Source organism: Ochotona curzoniae, unplaced genomic scaffold, assembly GCF_017591425.1.
Source record: "Ochotona curzoniae isolate NIBS_2020 unplaced genomic scaffold, NIBS_Ocur_1.0 scaffold_4506, whole genome shotgun sequence".
Taxonomy (NCBI): domain Eukaryota; kingdom Metazoa; phylum Chordata; class Mammalia; order Lagomorpha; family Ochotonidae; genus Ochotona; species Ochotona curzoniae.
In genome coordinates, this window is record NW_024467119.1 from 6,610,841 (window position 1) to 6,637,227 (window position 26,387).

At 44.6% G+C, this 26,387-nt stretch overlaps 1 protein-coding gene across 6 annotated transcripts in view; it reads left to right on the top strand.

The window, feature by feature from the left end:
- The first annotated feature begins 644 nt into the window (after positions 1-644).
- EXOC1 (exocyst complex component 1) overlaps positions 645-26,387 on the top strand; it is a 51,000-nt gene continuing 25,257 nt past the window's right edge. Inside the window, exons 1-10 of one of the 6 annotated variants that reach the window (XM_040967416.1) lie at positions 645-756; positions 4,582-4,715; positions 6,242-6,372; positions 8,865-9,024; positions 12,637-12,657; positions 14,352-14,539; positions 17,259-17,486; positions 17,635-17,767; positions 18,315-18,424; positions 24,542-24,691. In XM_040967416.1, the coding sequence (XP_040823350.1) occupies positions 4,592-4,715; positions 6,242-6,372; positions 8,865-9,024; positions 12,637-12,657; positions 14,352-14,539; positions 17,259-17,486; positions 17,635-17,767; positions 18,315-18,424; positions 24,542-24,691 (1,245 nt within the window). In that variant the 5' untranslated portion in view covers positions 645-756; positions 4,582-4,591. Of the gene's footprint in view, positions 757-3,665; positions 4,716-6,241; positions 6,373-8,864; positions 9,025-12,636; positions 12,658-14,351; positions 14,540-17,258; positions 17,487-17,634; positions 17,768-18,314; positions 18,425-19,143; positions 19,198-24,541; positions 24,692-26,387 lie in introns of those variants that run through there. The other 5 variants (XM_040967412.1, XM_040967414.1, XM_040967415.1 and 2 more) reach the window with 5 other exon arrangements.

Below are 26,387 nucleotides of genomic sequence, written 5' to 3' on the forward strand. Positions count from 1 at the left end.
CCTCGTTTTGAGGGGGAAATAGAGAGGAGGATTGAAGTGAGGCATGTGTGAGTAGGTTTGAGATGCCTATGAGACATGCACATGAAAATAGTGTAGGTTTCTGAAATACTTATTCCCAACTCAGCCACGCTAGCATCCTCTAGGACCCTCACTCAGCCATGCAGGCACATCAGCGTCAACAGGTGCTGATTCTGACTGAGTGCCCTGAAATGAGCCAGAGAGCCTGCATTACCTAAAAAAAAAAAAAGTCCCAGATGATGCCCACGCAGCTGGCCCATGGACCACATTGTGAGTACCAAGCTCACAATGCCACGGTTCTCACCCCCATTAGATTAGCATATCGGACGCATCTAGGAAGACATATTCAAAGGATCCATATCTGGATCCTGTCCTTTAGAGATCTATGCTTTAATTCACTTCAATCTCCACGGCTTAAGCAGCAAGGATCTAAAGTCAACAGTTTCAGATGTAAGCGAAAGCTCTTCTACAATACACTATGAAGTCCCGCCCTTCCAGATGGGCCACGCCCCATCGTGGGCGCCCCGCCCACATTCGCGTCCGCCTTCATCCCTGGACTTCCCTTTCCGCCTCTAAACATCAACTTCCGGCGCAGTTTGTCACGTGCCCGGATATGGGAAGCGATAGGGGCAAGGCCGCTTCCAGTTACCCGGCGACTTAAGGCGCACAGCCTGGCCTCATCGCGTGTTTGTCCCAGAGGACCCGGCTCGTCGCGGCTGGGCTCGGGCCGGCCTTGCGGTAAGCCTCGGGCCGTGCCGGCGGAGCTCGGGCCTCCCGCCTGGCCGTCCTGGGAGCCCGGCGGCCGCGAGCGCAGGGCGGTCCTCCCTGGGGCTGGGTGTCGGCCAGGAGAGGGGGCGTGGCGTGCCCCTTTGCAGGTCTTTTTTCCTGAGCGTGTAAGGCGCGTTTCACTAACAGCGTGCGGGGCCTGGCCCTCGAGGGAGTTCAGGGGTTGGCTGTCGGTCACGCAGGGGTAGGGGTCTCCCCTTGGCTCAGTAAGCTGGGCGGTCAGGCGCGGGTGCCTGGACCGAGTGACCTCCGGCGCTGGGTGGACTTCAGCATTCGTCAAATGGATGCTGGCCGCCTGCGGCTTGTGATGCCCAGCCGCCTTACTGGGTGCACCCTGTCCCCGGGGTTACCACCTGCCGCCAGAGTGTCACTTGCCGCTGTCAGGCGTTCTTACACCTCAGCTCAGCTTACCTCAAGACGGATCTGCTGAGGATCCACAGCCTTGTCTAGCGTGCCTCTCGGCCTCCTCTCTGTGAGAGCGCTTTGGAGATCCAGAAGCTTAAATCTTGAGGCATTAGCAAGGTGTGACAGAAGGTTATGCAAAGGTTCAAGAGAGGTCGGTGTGGAATAAAATGATATTGGAGTCAGCCTCATGTAGAACCATGTGGTGTGGTTGGCGTCTGGTTAGGGAGGAGACAGTGTCTCCCGCATGGAGACATGCCCACGCGAGGATTTCAAGCCCAGCATGAGCCGAGTACATCTGAGTGGGTGGTGTGTGCTTGGGAACCCCAGGATGGTGCTACACAAGGGCAGGGTGTGAGGGGATCCCCATTTTGGGGTCGTGGTGGTTATTCTGAGTTCTGCATGCTTGCAAAGAGATAGCGGGGGAGGGGGCACAGTGGTAAACAGAAAAGCTGGTTTGATCCTGGGTTTCCGTGGACATCGTGGGAACATGAGGCGATGCGGGGAAATCACAGGACGTGCTAGCGCGTTTCCTGTGATCCTTCTGGAACATTTTGAACCTGGGTGTCTGCAAGGTGGAAAGGAGAGTCTTGGAGAGATAGAGCTTTACAGTGTTCCATGCCCTTATGCTGTGTATTAAATGGCTGCAGAGGTTTTAACTCATCTGTGAAGTTCTAGGAACACGAAGTCTGTAGGTCCTGTACCTTCAAGGGAAAGTGCTGGAGACAGGTGGGAAGGGGTGGGGAAGTGCTGCGTCAGCGAAGAGGTAGCCCTGCAGCAGGATCTTGAAGGGTGAGTTGAGGACAGAATTCCTGGAAAAGGAAGTTTCAGGGACAGAAACAGCAGAGTCCTCCGGACATAGCATGGAGTATACCCCCTGACATAAAGTCAGGGCCCTGGCTGGATTCCAGAGATTGGCATGTGGATACTTTGTATTAGGTAGGGTGAAGATCAAGATGAGTGAAGCGTTGGAGAGTTGGAAGAGAAGGAATTGGGGAGACTCGTAGTTCAAGGCTCCCCTCTTCTCTGCAGAGGAGGTGGGGAAGTCGTTTGCAGAGAGGAAAAGGGCTGATGACAGATACATCGGGGATGAAGGGGGGAATGAGGATTGGCCATGGTGGTGATGGGAACTGAAGGATTCTAGAATTGCCAAGCAGCATTCCCAGTGCAGTTCTAGCTGGATCTATAGGAAATGGATGTAGTGCAAGACGCATCTCACAGCTTAAGAAAAGTGGAGAGGAAAAAACATAGACTTATCACGGTTCCACAAGATGAGCCAGCCTGCCGGTTGGGTGAAACCATGAGATGGTGTGGATACGGTGACTGCACAGTGGCTCAGAGACCAGAAGGCTGACAGGAAGGAGGGAAGGCTGGGGTGAGCTTAAAGAGCACTTGGAATACAGGGATGTAATTTTTTTGAGGCGCGTTTTGTAGTTGGAGCAGAGAGAAAATTTTCATAGAAAAAAACCATAGGGAAGACCTAGTTTATGGAAGTGTCATTGTGTTATAAAAGTGCATTCTGAATCATTTATTTAAAACTCATAATTTCTTCGTTTTCCCATGGAAACAAATGGTGTCATTAGCAAAAGCGAATGTCCTAGCCAAGCTCACATTTGCATTGCAAAGGACCACATCTGCACAGGTGTGTCCCTGTATGTGAAAAGTACAGTTGAGAAGATTGTAAAGGATATTTTAACTCATTGGTGTTTGAAAAAAACACTGAATTCAGTTTTTTAAAAAGGGGAGGGGACCTACATGTCAGACTATTACTGTTACAGCTTTTAAAATTCACCCTTTCAAATATAAAATTCCACTTTTTTTTAGTTTATTTGTGAGATTTGCTCCTTGAGCCATGACTAGTGTCTGGGGCAAGGACATGTTGTCACCCAGGAAGCCTTGTCATACTGTGACATCATCCCTCCATCCCACCACCACTGCTGTTCCTATCCGTTCTCCTAGTCCGGATATTTCCTACGAGAGGAACTCTGCCTCGTGGTCTTTTATGTTTGGCTGCTTGTACCTACTGTAGTGTTCTTAGGATCTGTGAATTCCGTGACTGCTGATTCAGATGTCCACAGATTGAAAATATTGGGGAAAAAAATACTGCAGCCGTACCACAGGTGCATACATTTTTTGTTGTCATGGTTGTCTAAACAATATAGGATAACTGCTATTTACGTAACATTTGCATTGTGTTAAGATTATAAATAACCTAGGTGCCAGCGTTGCAGCCCAGAGGGCGTGGCCACCACTTGCTACACGAGCATCCCATATTGGAATACTTGGTGGGGTCCCAGCTGCTCCACATCCAGTCCAGCTTCCTGGTAACATGCGTGGGAATGCATGGGTGCTTGGGCCATCTGCGGCCATGCAGGACACCACAGTGGAGTTCCTGCTCCTGACTTCTGCCTGGCCCAAGCCCATCTGTTGGGGAGTAAACCAGAGTGTGAATTATATGCAGATAAAAAGACATGTCATGTTCTATGAAGGACTTGGGTGTCGATGACCTTGGTTGTCTGCTGGGGTCTGGAACCAGTCCTCCGCCCATGCTGAGGAATAGATGTGGTGCCCAGTGAACACTCATGGAAAAGTTTTTCCACGTACTTGTGGGGTTAATTCTCTTGGGAGTGGAACTGAAGGACCATATATTAGCATGTTTTGCTTAAGGAACCACCAAGCTGTTTGTTTATTGAGAGGCAGAGAGACAAAAAGGGAACTCCCACCTCGGTTACTACCGTCCTGAGTAGGGGGGTGCAGGGTGGTGAAGCCAGGACCCCCAGCCAGGTTTCCCAGGCGACTGTCAGGAACCCAGTTCCTTAGCTGTCACCAGTGGCCTCCCAAGGTCATCCAAGCAGGAAGGCAGAATCAGGAGTGAGAGTGAGGCCGTGAAGCCAGGCTCTGCGAGGTCTGGCCCAGAGCTTCCCAGCTGTATGGTTGATTTGCATTTCCTGGTGTCTGGTGATGCTGAACAGCTTTTCTCATGCTTCCGAGCCGAGTCGTTTAGGTCTCTGCTTTGGGCAAATGTGTATCTTACTCAGTTTCTAGTTGAATTGTAAGACCCCTTTATATAACATGTAACAGCCCATTGTATATTTTAAAGATTGAGCATGAGTTGTTTTTTCCTTAAATCTTCTGTGTGAACGTATGTGTGTGCGTGTATGAGAGAAGATAAATTGTGACTTACACTGTGATAGCAGTTGTCCAATTTCATTTATAAACTTGATGGCTTTGTGTTTTTGCCATGTGGGTGTATTGCTGTATTAACTCTTTCCTGTGCTTATTCATCAAAACGTGAACTCACCTTTGCATCCTGAGCGGTGCAGTGTACGAGGGCGTGAATTCTCAGGATTGCCTAAGCACACGCTGGGTTTTTAGGTGAGACAACATGACAGCGATCAAACACGCGCTGCAGAGAGACATCTTCACGCCCAACGACGAGCGTCTGCTGAGCATCGTGAATGTCTGCAAAGCGGGCAAGAAGAAGAAGAACTGCTTCCTGTGCGCCACGGGTGCGTGTGGCGGGAGGAGAGGCCCTTGGCTGGCACTGTGCCCAGACAACCTGTCCTCCTTGCTGAGTGTTTTCTTTTTCACATTATCTCTTCAGCTTTATAACTAGTTATATGATAAAGTTGTAAAATAAACCAAAAAATTGCCTGTATCCCAGAATACTGACGTATTTGAAATGATTCATTCTTTCGAAATTTGGCAAAAGATACCTGGGGTGCTGGGTTGGACTGGTTTTCCTGGTGAAAGAGGAAAGGGATTTACTTAACAACGTAATGTATTTCACAGTGTAGAACTTTCCATTTTTTTTTATTCTTAAGTCTATTTTAGTAAGTTAGATTTTTTGAAAGAAAACAATTTTAAGAGAAAATGAGTTAGTTTTGAAGCGTATTGGTATTCATTGCAGTCCAACCTGAAAAAAGTTTCTTCTTTGTTTGAAAGATGGGATGGATCTTTTATCTGGTGCCTCCCTCCTTTAATGTAAACAACTGCTGGGGCTGAGCCAGGAGGTGGGAAGTCAGGCCGGTCCCCGTCGTAGGTGGCAGGGACCCGACCCCCATTTTGATGTGAACCCTTCTGACTTCATTCCTGTGCACCTTGCGAGGTCTGCTGTCATCAGTGAGCCAGGTACTGTCCTTTGGAATAGGCTCCCTCCTAATATTTGCCATTTGCCTTTTCAAACTGAGCTGAATGCTTGCTTCCCAAGGAATCAGTCCTTGGCCCTGGGGATGCTTCCAGCAGGCTTCATGTATTCCTAAGTGATAACCCTGGTTATAAAATACAGCACATCCCTGACACCTGAGAGCAGTGTTTGTGAAAGAAGGTATCAAAAGTAGGGGAGAGGGCCCGGTTCGGTGGCCTAGCAGCTAAAGTCCTTGCCTTGAATGTGCCGGGATCCATATGGGTTCCAGTTCTAATCCCTGTGGCCTGGGAAAGCAGTCATACACCCCAAGGCCTTGGGACCCTGCACCTGCATAGGAAACCCAAAAGAACTCCTGGCTCCTGGTTTTCAATCAGCACAGCTCTGCTGTTGCGGCCACTTGGGGAGTGAATCATCGAACAAAAGATCTTTCTCTCTGTCTCTCCTCCTCTCTATATATATCTGACTTTGTAATAAAAATAAATAAATCTTAAAAAAAAATGAGGGCGTGGTACCATGGCCTAGCTGCTAAAGTCTTTGCCTTGAACACGCCAGGATGCCATATGGGCGCCAGTTCTAATCCCGGCAGCCTCGCTTTCCAGCCAGCTCCCTGCTTGTGGCCTGGGAAAGAAGTCAAGGACGGCCCAAAACCTTGGGACCCTGTACCCACATGGGAGACCCGGAAGAGGATCTGGGCTCCTGGCTTCTGATAGGCGCAGCACCAACCCTTGCGGTCACTTGAGGAGTGAATCATCAGATGGAAGATATTTCTCTATGTCTCTCCTTATCTCTGTATATATCTGACTTTGCAATAAAAATAAATAAATCTTTAAAAAATGAGAAGAGTAGGGGAGGAATGTGTCTGACGAAGGCGTGTGTTTTCCTCAACAGTGACAACCGAACGCCCTGTGCAGGTGAAGGTGGTGAAAGTGAAGAAGTCCGACAAGGGGGATTTCTACAAGAGGCAGATTACCTGGGCACTACGAGATCTTGCTGTGGTGGATGCCAAAGATGCTGTGAAAGTACGTGTCTCTCAGCTCTGTGAATGCGCTAAGAGCGTGTGTCTCCCTTTGTAATACTGTGGGAACTGTTGTAACATAATCTAAGCTTGTTTTACAACTACTGGTCTACCACTAACCCAGAATTAGTCTAAAGCATGCTATTCAGTCTTTCACGCCTGTCACACCCCAATCTTGGGCCACTAAAAATAAGTACCTGTGAGTGTTTAATTATTTTCCTTGTTTTAAACTCTAATTGTGTTTGTAGGCAAGCTCCATAAACTTGGCACTATACCTATCTGTACTGAAAACCCTTCATATAGAATCTGTATGTATGGATTTTAATGTGGTATGTGATATGGCCTATGAGTTCATTTTTTTAAAATCTACCTTGTTTTGGTAAAACATGTTGACAATTAGGTATGAGTAATGCAACCAAAATGGGTCTGCCTCATGAGCTACGTCGGATCTCCAGTTGGGCAGCCACACGTCCTTTGTGGCTCCAGGAAGGGAGTGATGGCTACTGCCTTCTGGGAAGCAACTTAGGGAAGGTGATTTATGAGCGTACACAGCTTGCACCTCGTTTAAATCACTCTCAGTCAGTTGGATGATGAGCCCATCCAAGAACCACAGGTGTTCCTGGCACTCCGGCATTTCCCCCTGCAGAACTCTTGGCTTCCTCCTCATCCTCTCTGAGCCTGCCCTCATCTTCCCCTGCAGCCCAGAGTCGCCACACATCCTCTCACCCTGGAGGGAACTCGATGCAGCAGTGCGAGACTCACTGGTCCCCTTGGGCTGTCTCCAGCCCTCACAGGGAGGTGCAAGACTGCCCTTAAAATTGATCTGATACGTGCAATTATGGTTTTACCCGTACCTTAATAAAGACCTCCAGAGCTCTGCACGCTCAGCAGAATGACAAGGAGACGGAGCCCAAGAAGCCCCGAAACACTAGGAAACCGTGGAATGTGGAAATAGGGTCTGAAAGCGGCTCTGAGACGGGTGTGAGTGCGTGAGTGTGTATGTGGAAAGAAAATTGGAGTGGGACTTTGAGAAGCATGTTAGTAACTGATTTCTGTTACCGCAGGGAGGAGTCAAATTCTCCTTTATTAAAAAGCTTTTTCCCTCTGGTAGTTTTGCACTTACCCCGTGGCCCCATGGGCTGCTCGCTTCCCTCACACTGCTCAATGCTGTCCCGCAGCAGCCGCCTCACCACTGCCTTGCTTAATGGATTTTTTTTTTTTTTTCATTTTATATAGGCACCTTGGTGTGTGCTCCCTCAATATGGATATAAGACATAAAATTTTTATACCTATCCTAACATTAGCCATTTAGTTCCACACACTGATTGTGTGTGTTGCCACTGGAGCACTCAGGGCCTGTGATGGTGTTTTGGGATCTCTTCCCAGGGAAGGGATAGCTTCCCATCATGAGCTGCAGATCGCTCGTTACCACTCCTGGGAGACGCAGTCATCTTGTCATCATAAAGGCCACTTTTGTGTTGTGGTATTTTTTAAACTTCTTGGCATTTTCTGTTTATTAAACCATAACTTAGAATAGTTGGTAGTTCCTTGCTAATCTGAGCAGGCTTGCCCCAAAGGTCAGATTCTGGTCCCCACACCATCCCAAGTCTTCACAGTAAAAGCCAACCATAGCTTTCCTTGATGTTAAGGACTTGATTTATGTTTTGTTGCTCTTAAATGAGGTTTTATGTGGATGAAAAATATTAGTATCCTTCTGTCCTGTAGAGCAGTAAGAACCTTTGAGCTAATTGTTTCCCTTTTCTCTGCGTTGTTTTTAGAGAATAGGAAATATCATCCTCCCGGGGGTTATTGCTGCAAGAGTGGAAGGCACTCAGCAGGTGGTGTCCTTCTCAGGCTGGTTGAGCATCTTTGCCAGCTGAAGGAACATCGGCCCAGCAGCACTCCTGGCCTTCAGGGACCCGAGTCCTTCTGTGTAGGAGTTAGAGCGGTGCAGGGCCCAGCAGCACTCCTGGCCTTAAGACACCCAGAGTCCTTCTATGTGGGAGCTAGAGCAGTGCTGGTTTTCACCTCATTTGCTCTTGGAAAGAACACCAGAAGTAGGTCGTATTTTTCCCCTGTATGTTGTGACTAGAAGATTTATCTCCTGTCAAAGAGTTAATGTCAAGTCACAGTTAAAAATAGTAATAGTAATAGTACATTACCAGAGAAAAATTAAACTCTATAGGCATTTTCAAAAGAAAAACTAGGTCCATGTTAAAACTAGACACTGCTTTCATGTGATTGGTGGGGAAGCCAAGCCACTGTACCAGTGACCGTGGGTCCTGTGCTGCCCGTGGGTGGAACAGGTGCAGGTCAGCTGGTTAGCTCTCATCCACCTGTGTCACGCAAAGCGTACAGCCTTTGCTCCAAGTTCTCTTCAAGTTGCTAAGCCAGTTTCTAATGATAATTTCTCTTTTTGAGAATAGCCTATGATTTTATAGAATAATTAAAAGGGATATAATCAAACATAGTATCTTTTGTATATTTTTATCTCAGGAGAATCCTGAATTTGACTTACATTTTGAGAAAATATACAAGTGGGTTGCCAGCAGCACAGCTGAAAAGAATGCATTTATTTCCTGTATTTGGAAGTTGAATCAGCGCTACCTCCGGAAGAAGATTGATTTTGTCAGTGTTAGTTCACAGCTTTTGGAAGGTAAAGTTGAATTAAAAAGTATATGTAGAATCTTTAAGTAATTATGTAATTTGAGTGTATTCAAAGTTGAGTATTGAATTACCTTGTATTTCCAAAGAATTTTATAATAGTTCAATTTCAGAAATGCTTATTGGAAATATTGATACATGGAATTAAATATTTTTTATCAACTTATTCTTCAGATAGTCACTTTAACATTTTCTTTACCATTCTAGCCTTTTTATTTGCTTATTTAAATATTTTTTAAGAGGAAGCAGTCTACATTCTGTCTCCCGACATAGTATTTCAAATAATATATCATGAGCATTTTTTCATGTTATTAAATACTTACTGCAACATTCTTCTAGGGACACTACCATATATCATCATATGGAGGTACCAGTTTATTGGATCACGTGTTTTTAATTTTCCAAGCTCTGCCTGCCCTAGTGTTTCTGTGCACATGACCCCGGACACCACCTGTGCTCACACCCTGTCTTGGGCATCTAGCGGCCCGTGCGCCATGTCGTCACTTCCTCTGCATGGTTGACAGAGGTTGCTGCCTTGCAGGGCTGTGTGAGGATGAGGTGGTGGGTGTGTGACCATGCTAACAGTGCTGGTGCAGAGTCAGTACCCCCTCCCCGCTCCGAGCCGGCCGTGTGTCTGCTGTCAGGGTGACAGCCTCGGGCCGGCCCTGAGAAGGATGTCTCTGACTCATGTATCTCTGGGGATGCTGCTGTGAATTAGTTTGTGTTAGAAAAACTGTTAATTATTGCAAATATACAATGAGATTTTATATTTCTCAATTGTCTCATTTTATCCAGTTAAAATGACCGTTTTATATTATATGTATTTATTTTATTATTTTATGATACAGTTCTACAGACTCTGGAATTTCCCTTCCTCCCACCCCATATCTCTACCACCACCCGTACAGATTTTGCCAAGTCATTGCAATAGTATAGTCCTTCATAGTCAGTCATACATCCATCATTTTGCTATTTAAGTGTAGCCTGACATTGTGGGTGTGGACAATGGCAGAGAAATATTGAGCAGTTTCATTGGGAGTCTACCCTTAATTTGAAAGTAGAGATGCATACCACATTGTATCTTCACATCTGGATATGTATTTAAATGATTTTTGCAATTCTTTTTTTTGTTTTTGTAAGGAAATGGTTCTCTCTTGCCTGCTGAAGACAGTTTGTATCTCAAAGAAAGCAGTGGAAACAATAGCTAGTGTGCACTTGAACAGTCGGTACCCACACTTGTCCTGGATCTATCCTAAGTTGTATGTTGACCTTTAGTAATAGACGATTCTGTCCTGTTGGGATGAAACTTACGCAGTTGCCCCCATTTCAACCATTTAAGACTCAGAAAATGGTGGCTTCAGATGCCCCCGCTGTTAGCCCCTCACCAGCCTGTGTCTCATGTCTGGTTCACTCATTGCTTTCCTTGGTTTGGCTGTAGACCCCTCTCTCCTGGAGTGTAGCATTCTTCCCTACCCGTTCATCAGCGAGTGTGCTGGCTTGAGGCCAGAGACAGACATGCCTCTGGTCCCTGGGCTGCATTGCCTGCCGTGTCGCCGTTATTCCCAGCATCTAGGCAGTACAGAATCCGTGGTCATTTTTCACAATTTAATTGTATCTTAACTTACTTTGGATGGTTTGATTTTTTTTTTCGAGTGTTACACAGCTCCAGCTGGTATTTGTTTTGTACACTGTATCTCGGTAGGACAGTAACATAAAATCTACCTCATTAAAAAATCTACCTCATTAAAAAATACTACCTAAATAAACAAGAAACATATTGTCATTTTTGAGAATGAAATACGTAGCCTTTTTAAAAGGGTGGGGTTTGTTTGTTTGTTTGTTTTGGCATAGAACAAATGTGTAAACATTTCACATTTATAGACATTAACCCTAGGTAAGTTTTAAGAATACTAAGAATATCTGTGAAAATGTCAGTTTGATTGTAATAAGCAGATAATGACTTGGTTTAGGGGAGTTCAGGGAATAGATTTTTAATGTCCGAAAATTTGTTTTAGGGGCATGGTAGGTTAAGCCTGTTCCTGCACTGTGTGAGCATACTATATGGGTGCTGGTTGAGTCCCAGCTTTCCTCTTCCAGTCCAGCTCTCTGCTGTTAACCTGGCAAAGCAAAGGAAGATAACTCAAGTGGTTGGGCCCCTGTCACATGTGTGGAAAACCCAGAAGCTTCTGGCTTTAACCTGGCCTAGCCCCAGCCCTGTGTCCATTTGGGGAGTAGACCAATCAGTGGAAGATTGTCTCCCTGTAACTGCTTTTCTGTTAAATAAAAAAATCTTTAAAACAAAGCAAAACTGGCCTTTGAAAACACAGCATAAGATTAAATAATCGTTTAAGGAAGAGAGAATATTCTTATTGTAAACACTAACTGGCAACTTTGATAGGGTTTTTTTTCCTCTTTGTTATTTATTTATTTTTATTTGAAAGGTGGAGCTCTAGAGAGGATGGTGAGAGACAGAGATCTTCCGTCTGCTGACTCACACCTCCAATGGCCGGGCCCAGCTGAATCCAGGAGCTGCCATAGGTGCAGGGCCAAGCGCTTGGACCATGTTCATTGCTCCCCCAGACCGCTGGGTCAGGAGTGGAAGGGCTGGGACTCCAGCCGGTCCCCGTGTGGGATGCTCACGTGGCAGGCAGAGTGCTGGCATTTCAGGAGCAGCTCAACCTGCCACCAACCCCATTTCAGTCGTCTTTATTGGTGACAGTTGAATGTTTGCATTAAATAATGGAACTTTTCAACAGAATGTGGGTTTTTTACAGAGGACTTTGTTAACAGTTGAAGTTTTGGTTTTTTGTCCTTTTCATTCTTTTATTTGCAGCTAGGTCTGGAATGAAATCTTTGACTTGAATCCTTCAGTGTCAGCTTAAACTGATGTGCATCTGTTTTTTTTTAACTTGCCTCAACCTTGTCCTTTGTAACAGTGTTTTGTAACTAATCCTTTGTGAGGGAATGTCTGGGTCAAGTGTTGGAGTCCTGAGTGACAGTGACTGTAATGGATGTACAAGGCACAGCTGACCTTAGAGTAATCCCAGAGATGGCATGTTTCCCAGTGATCTCCAGTGACTAGTGCTGGTGTTTCCTGAAAGACTGAAAAATGAAGAACTGCATTTGTAATCATTTTTATTTTTGTTGATTTCTACATCGTTGATTAGGGTAATAAGGGCCAAGGGCTGCAGGAAGGTGGGTGAGATCACCGTTTCCACGTTCTCTTTTTTCCTTCCTGTACCTGGGAAAGGAGGGGAGAGAAGCCACACAAAGCCTGCCAGAGGCCTCTGCACCCTGGCATGGAGGGCAGCCACCTGGCATCCCCAGGGTGCCCGATGTGGGGCATGCTCTGAGGGTCCTGCTCATGAGAGAACTGCACTTTCAGTCACTCCCAGAAAATGAGTGAGAAAAAATGGGTCTAGGGACTTCAGCTCCTGTGGATCTTTCCACTTTGTAGCTGATGTTGATGTTGTCTTTTGAACCTTAACTTAGCATGAAATTCGAATGAGATTGGGTAGTATTTAAAGTGTAAGCCTGTGTACTTGTCTCCCCAGCTAATACTCTGCTTGCTTTCCTCTGCTTCTTTCATACCTTTACTCTCCAGAACTGCCTAAAGTTACAGAAGGTGCGTAACACCTTTTCTTATTCTATTCCATGTGTTTTTATTACTTGCTGCTGCTATATACTATTGGGACATATTTTATGAAATTGTGTACAGGGGCAAATTTATACTGAACAAATGTGTTTGCAATAGCGTCAATGATGATGCCTGCCATTGGCTTGCAATGACCCAGTCTGTAGGAGGGAAAATTCCGCTGGAGCGCTTGTCACGATGACGTAAGTGCCTGTGTGTGTAAGGAGCAGAACGGTGGTTGGTGAAGTCCCTGACCTCCCGTGGCTTCAAGCAGTCCCAGGACAGCGTGTGACCTCAGTGGACTCAAGGCACAGGAGGCTTGCAAAGCCTCATACAGCACTCCTCTGTGTTCTGCGATTTGTAATGTCTGTACCAGAAGTTTTAGCTCTCTCTCTACTCCTTTTTCTGGGATGTTACCTCCATCTTCCTATCTTGTCAGCATTCTTTATAGTAAATCAATCATCTGTTATTTTAAGTTAGCTGTTTTTTGTTGTGGAACAGATTAACATAATTATAGTGAGTGTATTTATTAGTTGTCATACAAAACAATACTGGAATCATTCAGAGTTTGTGATTTAAGTCATGTCCCATCAAGTCTATAAAAATCAATAGCCTTAGAGTAGTAAAACAACCTTTAAGGGATAAAAATAATCTTTCATTGACCTCTCCTGGTCGCAGGCTTTGTATAAAATGTCCAGATGATAGTGTATTCTCTCAATAAAAACTAACTGAAACATTTTATCTAGAAAACATTTTCTACTTAAATTCTTGGTCTTTTGTTTAATTTCTGCATTTTCACAGTCAAGTTGTTATTGCTCATTTAGTTGAGAGAGCCATAGCACATTTACAGAAATTTTGTCAGTGCGTGTGAAATTTTTCAAGCAAAGAAGTGGAAGTTTCGTTAATGCTTTCTTTATAGAAATGACTGAGAAGCTGCAAGAGAGTCGGAGAGAGTACGCCCAAGTGCTCGTGTGACTCTGCAGTTCCTGCAGTGGACAGGGCTGGGTCAGGGCAAGGCCAGGGCTTGGGGTTAGCTGCTGTCCGGGCTGGCAGGCCCTTGTTACTCGCATCAGCACCACCAGTTGCTGGACTGCAGTCTAGAGAAAGGAGCCAGAGCCGAGCGTCAAACCAGCTGTTCTGACACGGGCAGTGCTCCCTAACCACAAAGCTCCTGGGCCCAGGAGTATCTTTTTCAGTGTCCAAAACTGTGGATTGTAGATACATTTTTCATTTCAGTTAAAACATTGTTTGGAAAATAAATGGAGTAGGTCAGAGAAAAGAGAGCAAAATGCCAAAAGGAAATTTTACCTGGAATAAAAAGGAAGTTAATTGTTTTGTTGAAAAGTTTGTTAGACCAAGCACTACCTCAGGCGGGATGTAGGTTCGTGTTTGCACGTTTCTGTGTTTTGTGTCAAGTTTGTGATTAATTTTTATCTTAATACTTACAAGTTGATAAGTTAGTCTGCATGCTCTTTGTTATTTTTAGCATTTATTAACATATGTAACTCTTTGTAAACATAAGTTCTGCTGGATTTTATTTATGTATTTTGAATCACAGTTTTCTATTTTTCAGCCACTAAATGTGCCCTATGCCTATAATTGACCTTACAAACTAGGTATAAATTCTCCATTACAATCCTTCCCCCTTTGTGACCGTTTTATTTTGACTTTTCGCCCTATTGAAGAATCTGTTCCGAGTGGAGAGAATCAGAGTGTGACGGGAGGTGATGAGGAAGCCGTGGATGAATACCAGGAGCTGAATGCAAGAGAAGAACAGGACATTGAAATCATGATGGAAGGCTGTGAATACGCCATCTCCAACGCCGAGGCCTTTGCGGAGAAACTGTCCAGAGAGCTGCAGGTGCTGGACGGGGTAAGACTCCTCATGCCCTGTGAACGTGTGCTGGGCGGAAGGTGGAGGCGGCCGGTGGTGTTTATGCTTCACTGCCTTAGCACCCAAGCCCTCAGAGCGTGAGTACTGCTCTTCACACACAGCATCAGCTGCCACCAGTTTTTCATTACTCTTTGTTCTTCTAAAAGGTTTCGCATTTTTAATTAATGTAAAATAACTGGTGGTTAACGGGCTAGACAGTGACGTTTCAAGACATATACACAATATGTCATCAAATCAGGGTAACTGGCATCTCAGACATAATTTCTTCATGTTGAGAACTCAGACTCGTGTGTGCTGGCCGTTTTGAAGAGCACAGTTGTCCCCTGTAGTCACAGTACTGTGTTGTAGAACAGGAGTTACCATGCTGTCCTGCCCTTCCCTTCCTAGCCGCTGGAGACCGCTGTTCTGAGATGAGCCTTCAGAGCTTGCTCACCAAGTGAGGGCACGCAGGCTTGTCTCGTCCGGCTCATTTCACTTAGAGTATGCCCCAGCTCCGTCCTGGTTGCCGGAAGACAGGTGGCTGAGCAGTACTGCCGTGAGAAGGTGTGCCCGTGCTGTCTGCAGAAAGGGGAGGTTGCCTGCCTCTTCGTGACTGTGGACGGTGTTGCAGCTTGACAGCCTGGCAGTGGGGTGTGGAGATCGTGTGTTACCTGCATTCCCAGGTTTTTGAGGACTGCCTCCCCATGCTGCTAGTAGCTGTACTACATTATATTCCTACCCAAAATGTAGCAGAGTTCCTCTTTGTACCATTCTCAGCAACTTTTATTTGTCTTTTTGTTTGTCTTTTTAGCAATGCACATGCTGACTGGGAGCAGACGCCATCTTGTTTTAGTTTTTCTTTGTTTCCTCGACTATCAGAGATGTGTTCAGCCTGTTTTGTGCTGTTCTTGTGTCAAAGATAGAACCATTTCTGTTGCACAGCTGTGAAGGCAGTAAGCTGAGGTTGTGGGTTTGGGGAGGGTTATGATGGAAGTGGAAGAGCAGCCAAAGTCAGCATCCCAGGGGTGACCCCCCCTTGCCTGGACACCTCCTTCTTGGGGCACCTCCTCCCCTGGACCACCTCAGTGTAGCTCAGTGTGAAGTGAGAGCACGTTTGCAAAAAGGGCCAAATTGGATAGAAAGCAGTGAAGCTAAAATAAAGGAAAGATCTCTTCCACAAAGGAAGCGTGAAGTGAGCTGAAGACAGGCAGGCCAGGCCGAAAAGCGCCCTGGCGTCCCTGCCGTGTTGTCTTAGAGCCAAGCTGTCGCTTTGCACGCACACACAGCGTCAACGAGCTGAGGGAACACTAGAGCAACACACATTAGGGCTGTTTTGTTTGTTTTGTTCTTAAGAAAAAGTGAGTATTTCAGAAATGCTTCAGGGAATAAAGGGCATTTTAAAGACCTTCAGACTTTTGGTATGATCTGACTCATACTCAGCTTATGTGCATATTCTAAGCTTACAAGTTTACAAAACTCCGTGGAAACTAAACCTGGAAGAGATCACGTATGCTGTGTGTATCTCAGGTCATCAGATGGCTTTGCAGTTTTAATTTGAATTTGGCAGCTTCTTTGTTTCAGAGAGTTCAAGATTGATACCAGAATCTTAGAAAAGCTTGGTAAGGACTTACTGGTCTGTTCCTGCTTTGCCTTTAAAAAAAATTGCTGCCAATGAGCAAAAAAAAAGAAAAAAGATGCTACGTACATCCACATCCTGCCACTACCAGTTGTGTTATGATTTGAAATTAGCCCCATGTATCCTTCAAAGTCTGGCATACTACTACTACCCTTTCAGTTAAGACAGTATGTAGGGCCCGGCGCAGTGGCGCACCAGCTAAGGTCCTCACCTTGCATGCCCAGGATCCCATATGGGCGCCGGTTCTAATCCCAGCAGCCCCGCTTCCCTTCCAGCTCCCTGCCTGTGGCCCGGGAAAGCAGTCGAGGACAGCCCAAAGCTTTGGGAACCTGCACCCGCGTGGGAGACCCGGAAGAGGTTCTTGGCTTCGGATCGGCATAGTATCGGCCGTTGCGCTCACTTGGGGAGTGAATCATCGGCCGGAAGATCTTCCTCTCTGTCTCTCCTCTCTGTATATCTGCCTTTCCAATAAAAAATAATAAAAATGAATCTTTAAAGAAAAAAGATAGTATGTAAAGCATTCTGTATTCATTTAGGGTTTCTTGTAAGAACTAAAGGATTTTTTTCTATAGCTGGTAAAAATGGAAGAAAGATTAGGATGACATGGCCTTATGCCCCTAAACATCCAGGGCTGAAAATGTGCCCTTTGTGCTGATGGAACTCACCTGTGCAAACTACGGAAACACAAAATCCTGATAGAGAAGCCAGGGCATTGCTGTGAAATGCTGTGTCACAGTGAAGCAGATTTACAGAGAAAAGGAGAGCACAGAGGAAGATCTTCCATCCATTAATTCACTCCCCAAGTGGCTGCAATGGCAGGAACTGAGCTGGTCTGAAGCCAGGAGCCAGGAGCTTCTTTCGGATCTCCCACAGTTTCAGGGTCCCAAGACCTTGGGCTGTCCTGGACTGCTTTTCCAAGTCACAAGCAGGGAGCTGGATGGAAAGTGGAGCAGCCAGGGCATGAACTGGTGCCCATATGGCACATTCAAAGCAAGGACTTTAGTTACTAGGCTGCTGTATTGGGCTCTAGAACAGCTCATCTGTATACTCCTCTTACACGTTGGTTTGCTTTTATTTTTCTAGGCCAACATCCAGTCAATAATGGCTTCTGAAAAGCAAGTCAACATCCTGATGAAGCTGCTGGATGAGGCTCTAAAGGAGGTGGACCAGATTGAATTAAAGCTGAGCAGTTACGAGGAAATGCTGCAGAGTGTGAAAGAACAGATGGACCAGATCTCTGAGAGCAACCACCTGATCCACCTCAGTAACACCAACAATGTGAAACTGCTCTCGGAGATCGAGTTCCTGGTGGTAAGTGTAATGATCTATCAGCAGCAGCAGAAAAAGTCCTGATTCCTGCTTGCGAGCAGATCTTAAAATAATTCCAAGCACCAGGTGACAGGATTCAGTAGCAGCTTGCCTGTCCGTTTTCCCAGAAGTGTGTGTGCACATGTTTCAGAACCACATGGACTTGGCCAAAGGGCACGTGAAGGCGCTCCAGGAAGGTGACCTGGCTTCGTCCCGAGGCATCGAGGCCTGCACCAACGCCGCTGACGCCCTGCTGCAATGCATGAGTGTGTCCCTCAGACCAGGTGGGTCGCAGCTCCCGGTGGGGGATCGCACTGGAGGTTCCCCTCGGCCTGGGTACCCTCAGACCAGGTGGCTCAGGGCTCACACCAGGGGATCCAGGCTCCCTCAGCCTGTAACAGGGGGAAGAGTCTGATGGGATTCACACAGCCGGCAGCGTAGAACAAGCAATGATGGAGACTCAAAGGAGTTTCACCGGACTTCCAGTGAGTCTGCCAACTTTTTAAAAAGTCCTCATTTTAGTCCTTTCTGATTGCAAACTGCTGACTCTAGTCAACAGTACGAGCCTTCTTTAGTCCTGTCCCGAGAACCTAGCAGCACAAGCAGGGTGCTTTGATGGAGCAGGCAGCAACGCAGGGTTCTCCCAGACTGCGGGCTTGAGACTGGAGTGCGTGTCGGGGTCACCAGGCCTGTCCTGGCACACGTGGCCAGTCGTGCACGTCCCTCACCGCCTGCAGGTGACGCTCAGCCGAGAGAACCGCTGTGCTACTTTATTATAAGGCAAAAGAATAAGCCAGTTAAACCACTGAGGAAGCACTGTTGATGTTTCAGGCCACGACCTGCTCCTGGCGGTCCAGCAGCAGCAGCAGCGCTTCAGGGACCTCAGGGAGCACTTTGCCCGCAGGCTGGCCAACCACCTCAACAACGTTTTTGTTCAGCAGGTAATTTAACCCACTGTTGAAGCAGGCATGTTCTATGGCTTATCTGTGTGTTACTTTAAATTCTCACAGTAAACCACAGTTGCAATTGAAATGGATTCCCTCATTTTTTAAATTTGAGATTTTGAAATATGTGCATATCTGTGCACAGATGCGTCTTTGGTATTAGGTAGACAGATGAACTGCTTTCAGCTGAAATTCTGTGATCCTAAGAATCAAATAAATAACTCATTATTAACTCATTTTCCATGTAGATATTTATAGAAATAAGTTCAAATTTGTATGTTTCCAGAGGGCCTGTTTACTTTTCGATGTGTTGAGGTGAGAACCAGGACTTGATTTTTGTTTAACTGTTTTGTGGGCTCTCCTTGCTTGTACAGAGTACAGCGTATACCTGTGGGAAATAGCTAAAGAGCAACTGTATGTTCCAGATGTTTATATAAACACCTTGCCTATAATTTTATGTGCAAAGGAATGTTACAATGAGGGATGTGGCAATGCTGTTACATTAATAGTATTAGGAGTAATTTAGAGGGATTTGAATAGAGAGCATTTTAGTATTTGGTGTGATAAATTACTTATTTTGTTAGGGTTATTGGGGAAGAGAATTGGGAGGGAATGTTCATCAGGATAATGCCATCTGGAAACATTGGGTTCTTTCTTTGTTGACACCTTGCAGTATTCTAGAACAAGTGTACTTACTGTGTTTTATTTCTGATTAGTTTACTCAGGCCCTCCTTCAACTCTGTAACAGGTCCTACTCTCTTTCGGTTCCTGTGAGTACATCAAAGTTGGCTCAAGCTTCTCTGGTTCTTCTCGGCATTTTTTTTCCCCTATAAAGTTTGCTAAACTTAGCAGCAAAATCTTCACATTATAATCTAGCTTTATCGCTGCTCAGCCTTTGGCTAAGATCAAGTGTATAATCTAGGTTACTGATTTAAGCTACCCATTAACCGTATTTGTAGCTGGTTTTAATGTCCCATTGCTGCTTTGTTTTGGCCCAAAAAGGGCACTTGATTTCATTCTGCTTGTTTTCCTCCTGTTGTTCTTTCACTCGCGCACTTACTGCTTCATTTGTTTAGTGCTTATTGGCCAGTGATGGAGGTGCAGAGCTGACACTGACCTGGCACAAGGGGCAGGCTGACTTTGTCCCCAAGGCGCTTCTAGGACAGGGAAGGGAGACAGGCAGACACACTAGCTGTTTAAATGTTGTATTTCTGGGATTATGAGAACGTAAAGAAAAACCACCTGAGCAAGCGTCGGGGAAGTCAGCAAACTCCCTCAAGACTTGATTCGAACCGAAAAGCATCAGGAAAAAATGAGCTTAGGAGTCGCACAGAAAATACCAGTTGACATGTTTCCTTACGTAAGATCAATAGCAGTCATTTCTCTGTGATTCCACATTTCTTAAAAATGATCCTGTTGACAGTGAAGTTATGCACATTTATAGAAGGGATCAGAAATGCCAGCCCATGCACAATAGTCCTTTTTGCACCTTGAGTGTTAGCTATAACCTGTAGTCATTTATGGTTTTGCTTCCCTGCCTTGTGAACTAATGCTTTGTTCAAAATGAATGCTTCCCAGTTCTGCAACTCTAAAGTGCATTGTTACATGAGAATGATGCATGGTCAAAACCAGAATGTTGCAACAACATAGAGTATGTTGAAGAAGGTGGAAGAGGATGTCCCAGGGTGCAGAGAAAGGTTTTTGTGTGTGTGGAATTCAGTGAATCAGACCACATAGCGAGAGTCAGGTGACCACGGGAGATGCAGTCATGCAATCCAGTACATTCCTCTGCCAGTCACCAGATTTTACTTGTATGCTTGTTGTGAACTTTCCTTGTCAGTGGTAAGGATGAGAAACGGCTCTTGGCTAGAGATGCTTGTGAGAGGTCAAGACTGATGTACTTGATGCTCCATCTCAAGGTATATAAAAGCTGCTAACCATGCACTGTGGATTCATCCCAAGTGTGACAGTGAGTTTGAGTCAGAGAATCACAGGTAAGGCAGGACTCCAACAGAGCTCATGCAAAGCAGTTAGGCTTATAACCATTAGAAATATTATACTGAGATTAGGAACAATAATCTGATGAGTACAACATAACAAAATAAGGAACATGGATTCCCAGTCTATGTAGGATTCACAAATTAGAAAACCAGAGAAATAAAATTGGGAAACTAACCAAGACATTGATTTTTACATTTACAAAGAAAGACTGTTAAATACTGGGGCCATTGCTGTGCCTCAGCGCGTGAAACTGCTGCTTACAATGTCAGTGTCCCAGCTTGGAGCTGCTCTGCTGTGATGCCTGGATGCAGCAGGTGGTGGCCCATGCCAGGTGGAGAACTGCACGGAGTCTCTTACTCCCGACTTGGCCTGGCCCAGACCTGGCTGTGAACCATGGAATGGAAGCTTTCTCTCCCCTCTTCCTGCCTCCTGCCTCCTGTAGTCAAGTGTTCAAATTAGCTAATTTTGTTGCAAATTAAAGGAATGTACATTCTAGTAGAAATGTAAAAGTAACCAAGTTTTTATAACATAGAAAAAATCTTAGGGAAACCTCATATGTTTACATAAAAAGTTTGACCATATTTTTGAAGGAAGAGAAATATCTGCATTTTGCCAAGTTGTTGTGAAGGTTAGAATTGATAGAGAACGAACAAGTTAGCAGTCACTTGATGAGTTGATTTTTGTTCATTTATTATAAAAAGAAACTTTAAGCATGTCTTAGAGATCTGATACATTCTATGTTTATGATCACATCAAGCAGTTTAAATAGTAAATGCTTTATTATATTCTGCAGTTGTTTTGAAATATAATCCTTTTGCTAATACTAATAACTTTAATCCATTTAAGTGTAATGCTCTATCATTATAATGTTCTTTGTATTGAAAGTTTTCAGGTGATTGTGATGTTAAAATTCTGTTTTCATAAGAAAGCATTGAAAACTAATAAATGTGGAAGAGCTAATTGTTGTGTTCCAAGAAAGCAGGTTTTGGTGATTGAAGAACTTTCTGGCCCTGAAGTAAATGATGTAATAACAGAATAAACTGAGCAAATAGTGGTGGAGAACATAAACAGTATTTTTTGAGTGTTAAATAACTGAGGAAATTTTTAAAAGATTGCTTTGGTACAGAAAAAGTATCTAATTTTTAAAAATTGGAAAGCATTTATGTGTATTAGAGTTTCTGCACTCAGTGGACCTGATGCAGACGCACAGTGTGAAGTCATTGGCTCAGCTCGTGCTGCATCCCTGCGTCTGAGCATCCTCTCCGCAGCGGCACCTGACGAGCGTTTCTGCAATGTGAGGTTTCCGTGCACCTGTGGCCACTGCAGAGCCTGGCCCACCGGTCTTATCTGTGTGTTTTCATGTTAAGTTTCTTTGTTGTGTTGTGAGCTTTTACTTCGTGGAAAAGGTGTAGGTGCCTGGGCAATCCAAATAAGACAGATTCTCTTGGAGGACATGACTGATTTATGCCAATTTAGCCATCCAGAAAAGATCATTCAAAGCTCTTGAGTCAGTTGTGTTCAGAAATCTTCAGATTTTAGGAACAAACTGTTTGCAGAATTTGGGGCCAAGTTCAGAGGTGGTTTAGAATTACAGAAAAAGGACCTGACACAGTAGCATGGTGGCTAAAGTCCTCGCCTTGCATGTGCCAGGAACCCGTATGGACACTAGTTCATGTCCCGGCCACCCTGTTTCCCATCCAGCTCCCTGCTTGTGACCTGGGGAAGCAGTAGAGGACAGCCTAACGCTTTGGAACCCAGCATTCCCAGGAGTGAGCTGGAAGAGTCTCCTGGCTCCTGGCTTCGGACTGGTTCAGCTCCAGCAGTTGCAGCCACTTGGGGAGTGAATCTGCACACAGAATAACTTCCTCTCTGACTCTTATCCTGTCTGTATATATTCCAATAAAAATAAATATTTAAAAAAAGAATTGCAGAAAAGGATTTCAAACTGTGTCCATAATACATCAACACATAGCATCTAGGGGAGCTGTGAACATGAACCTTCTGGGTTCTCAGTGTTGAGGTTTTTAATTGATGAATGCATTTTTGCAAAATTTTCTTGGCATCTTTAGTCCTGTTTCCCAAGTACCTAACTAGATATCGGTCAGATAAATCTTTTAAGTATATTGATTATTCAGGCCAATTTTTAATGTAGTTTCTGTAGCATGTTCTTACCATTTATTTCCATTTTAAGGTGAGGATACAATGTTACATAAAATTTTTCAGCAGATTGGCTTGAAGCTTTGGTAAGGAACTCGGATAATGCGGGAGGCTGTGCTGATCTTCGTTGTAAAGAGACTTCTCCGTCAGTGGGGAACTCTATCCCTCTGGACTAGGAGGTTTTCTTTCTAGATACTCTAATTATAAAAAAACCATGATGACTAAATTCTTATTTTGTGTAATGTATACATAGTAAGTACATAAAATTTTAAAATTTATTATGCTTTTTTTTTTAAGATTTATTTATTTATGTTGGAAGGTCAGAGTTACAGAGAGGAGAGACAAAGATCTTCAGTTTGTTGGTTCATTCCGCAAGTGGATAAAACAGCCAGAAATGAGCTGATCCGAAGTCAGGAGCCCATAGCCTTTTCCGGGTCTCCCACTCGGGTGCAGGGTCCCAAGGCTTTGGACTGACCTAGACTGCCTTCCCAGGCCACAAGCAAGGAGCTGGATGAGATGTGGAGCAGCTGGGATTAGAACCCGCGCCCAGTGGGATCCCGGGCATCTACAAGGTGAAGACTTAAGCTACCGCCCTGGGACCCAGCTCTGACTGTTGATGCCATCTTCCCGCCAATGCAGATTGTAGGAGGCAGCACTTACGGTTCATTATTCGGGTTCCTGCCACTCACAGGGGAGATGTGGACTAAGTTCCCAGCTGCTGTCAGGGCCTTCTCAGTCGCAACCATTGTGAGCATTTAGGGAGCGAACCCTATTATGCTTCTTAAAATATTATAACACGTTTATAATTAACTTTGAGTAACTTTACCAGGAAGATCGTAATGCCAATAGTCTTTGTTATTTTAGTACATTTTTTCCCAAAATTCGAACAGATCAACTTGTAACTGTCAAGGCAAGAAATGACTTCAAAATGATACGTGACCTGTTTTGCCCCTTGCTTGCTGGGATGTGTGTTCCTTCAGGGAATCTACTCGGTTCATGTTTCAGCTTCAGGTCTCAGACAGTGGCTTTGCGCCCCTGTAGCCCAGAAGGAGAGTTACAGGGTTCAGAAGAGGACTGGACGGATTTCTTATTTAATGTGCCAGTAACTGGCAGGCAGTAGCAATTTTTGAATCTGATGAAAGTGATGCTTAAAGCCTTCATTTCTTCAATTACCACATGTGTTTTTTGCAGCAGGACTCAGGTCATCATTTGCCTAAGATTGGCTGTTAAAACCTACTGATTGATTTACACGGAAGTCTTGGCCATGTTTAGAAACAGCTATGTACCTACTTTAAGAAATGGATTTAATGGTGAATTTTAGACTGTTGTGACTACTAGGGGTCATCCTGCAAAACATGACATATAGCTTTTGTCATCCTTCCTAGTGCTGAAATTCTGTGTTGAGCTGTTTTTTTTTTTTAATATTGTAGACACAAAAGGAATGCCATAAATGTAAACAGTTTACAGTAAATAGCATTCCTTGTTTAGTGTGCTGCTTAATGTAGTCGGTATCAAGCTTATTTGTTTAGTAAGTCATAATATCATGTTGTATGAGAGACAAGTTTAGTTAATAAATTGCAGTTTATTTGTTTGGTAATTGCATGAGAGAAGCATCCACGCCGTTCCGCTTCAGCAGGTGGGATGAGAAGCTGGATGTGGTATCATTGTCAGGATATATTTAACTGTGTCATTCATTGAGAGTCCTTTTATTTGAAAGTAGAGATGCCTACTGCGGTATAGCTTCCAAGAAGTTCAGTTCTGAGCTCTGTTCTTACATTATTTAGGGTTGCTTTGTATTTGTAGTGTTCAGTGCATTTACATAGGATGATAAAAGACATGTAAGTACTTGGTTTTTATTTTTCTTATTCTGTTATTGTTTTGAATTTTTCAATTGTGACAGTGTTTGAACTGTTGGTGATATTAATTTACTTATATTTCCTTATTTATCTACTCCAGGGTCATGATCAGAGTTCAACGCTTGCCCAACACTCCATTGAACTGACTCTGCCCAATCATCATCCATTCCATAGAGACTTGCTCCGATATGCCAAGCTGATGGAGTGGCTGAAGAGCACAGATTACGGAAAATATGAAGGACTAACAAAGGTACGGGAAGGACCAACTGTAACACAGGTGGAGTATGGAGCCTAATCATTGGCAATCAAGGGGTCATGGCTTCAGTTCCCTGGGTTTTGAAATACTGTATGTCATTAGCAAAGCAGAAATTGAGTTTCTAAGCGTTTATTAACCAAGGATAAAACTTATTTTGTTTACCTTGGAAAGAACTGCATTTCAGACTTGAGTATAAAATAGTATTAAGTGGGGCCAGCATTGTGGTACCATATGTTAAACTGCTGCCTGCAGTGCCAGCATCCCATATGGGTATGGGCTCAAGTTCTGGTTGCTGCAGAACCCAGTTCTGGCTGTTACAGCTATTTGCAGAGTGAGTCAGTGTTTGGAAGATCTGTCTCCTTCTTGTGCTATAACTCTGCCTTTCAAGTGAAAAGAAACAGATCTTTTGAAAACAATAGTATTAAACTCCATTGTAGCTTGAGGTATCTTTGGTTTAAGTACATGCTATAATTATTTCCAGAGTTTGTTTATGTGTTGTGTACAGATTAGGGAGTGGGAACATGTGTGAGTGAGCTGTTTGCCTTCTGAGGATTCATGGTCCGTTCCGTTAAGTCAGTGCATCTTGATGCAGAAGCATTAGCACTATTCCAAGTACCTGGGCCTGGACAAATAAGCCTTTTCCACTCAAACTCTGGGAAGAAATGGACATAAAGCCATCAACAAAAAACTAAGTGCTAAACTGAAAATGAGTTCAAATATATAGCAGTTTAGTGAAGGGAAGTTTGTGTCCTGACGCCGTGGGATGCTAAGAAAGGCCGATGGCATATCCCTGGCAGTGCATCGATGGGAGCCTGCCTCACACATTCTTCTCTCTGTGTCTGCTTGTGCTTTGTCTTTGAAGTGTTTTTATATGTTTGAAATAAGCTCTACTCCCTCTGTTCCTAAGCTGAGATTGTAAGAAAGGGGACATATTCCTTTTAAAATATATTTTTAAATATTATTTAAAAGTTAGAACTTGACCTGACATGATGGCTCAGTGGCTAAATCCTCATCTTTTAAACTCTGGCATCCCATAGGGATGCAGGTTCATGTCCTGGCTGCTCCATTTCCCATGCAGCTCCCTGCTCATGGCCTAGGGATGCAGGGCAGGGTGGCACCCTCATGGGAGATCTGGAAGAAGCTCCTGGCTTCAGATCGGCTCAGCTCCATTGTAGAATGAATCAGCAAATGGCGAATCTTTTGTCTCTCCTCTCTATAAATCTACCTTTCCAATAAAAATAAATAATCTTTAAAAAAATAAAGTTATAACTTAAAATATGCTTTTCAAAAAGGATTTTCATCCTCTTTAAGTATTTTTTTTAAGGATTTATTTATTTTTATTGAAAAGGCAGATATGGGCCTGGCGCGGTGGCGCACTGGTTAAGGTCCTCACCTTGCATGCCCGGGATCCCAAATGGGCGCCGGTTCTACTCCCGGCAGCCCTGCTTCCCTTCCAGCTCCCTGCCTGTGGCCCGGGAGAGCAGTCGAGGACGGCCCAAAGCTTTGGGACCCTGCACCCATGTGGGAGACCTGGAAGAGGCTCCTGGCTTTGGATTGGCTCAGATCCAGCCGTTGCGGCCGCCTGGGGAGTAAATCAGACGGAAGATCTTCCTCTCTGTCTCTTCTGCTCTCTGTATATCCGCCTTTTCTTTTTTTTTTTTTTTTTTTTAAGATTTATTTTATTTTCATT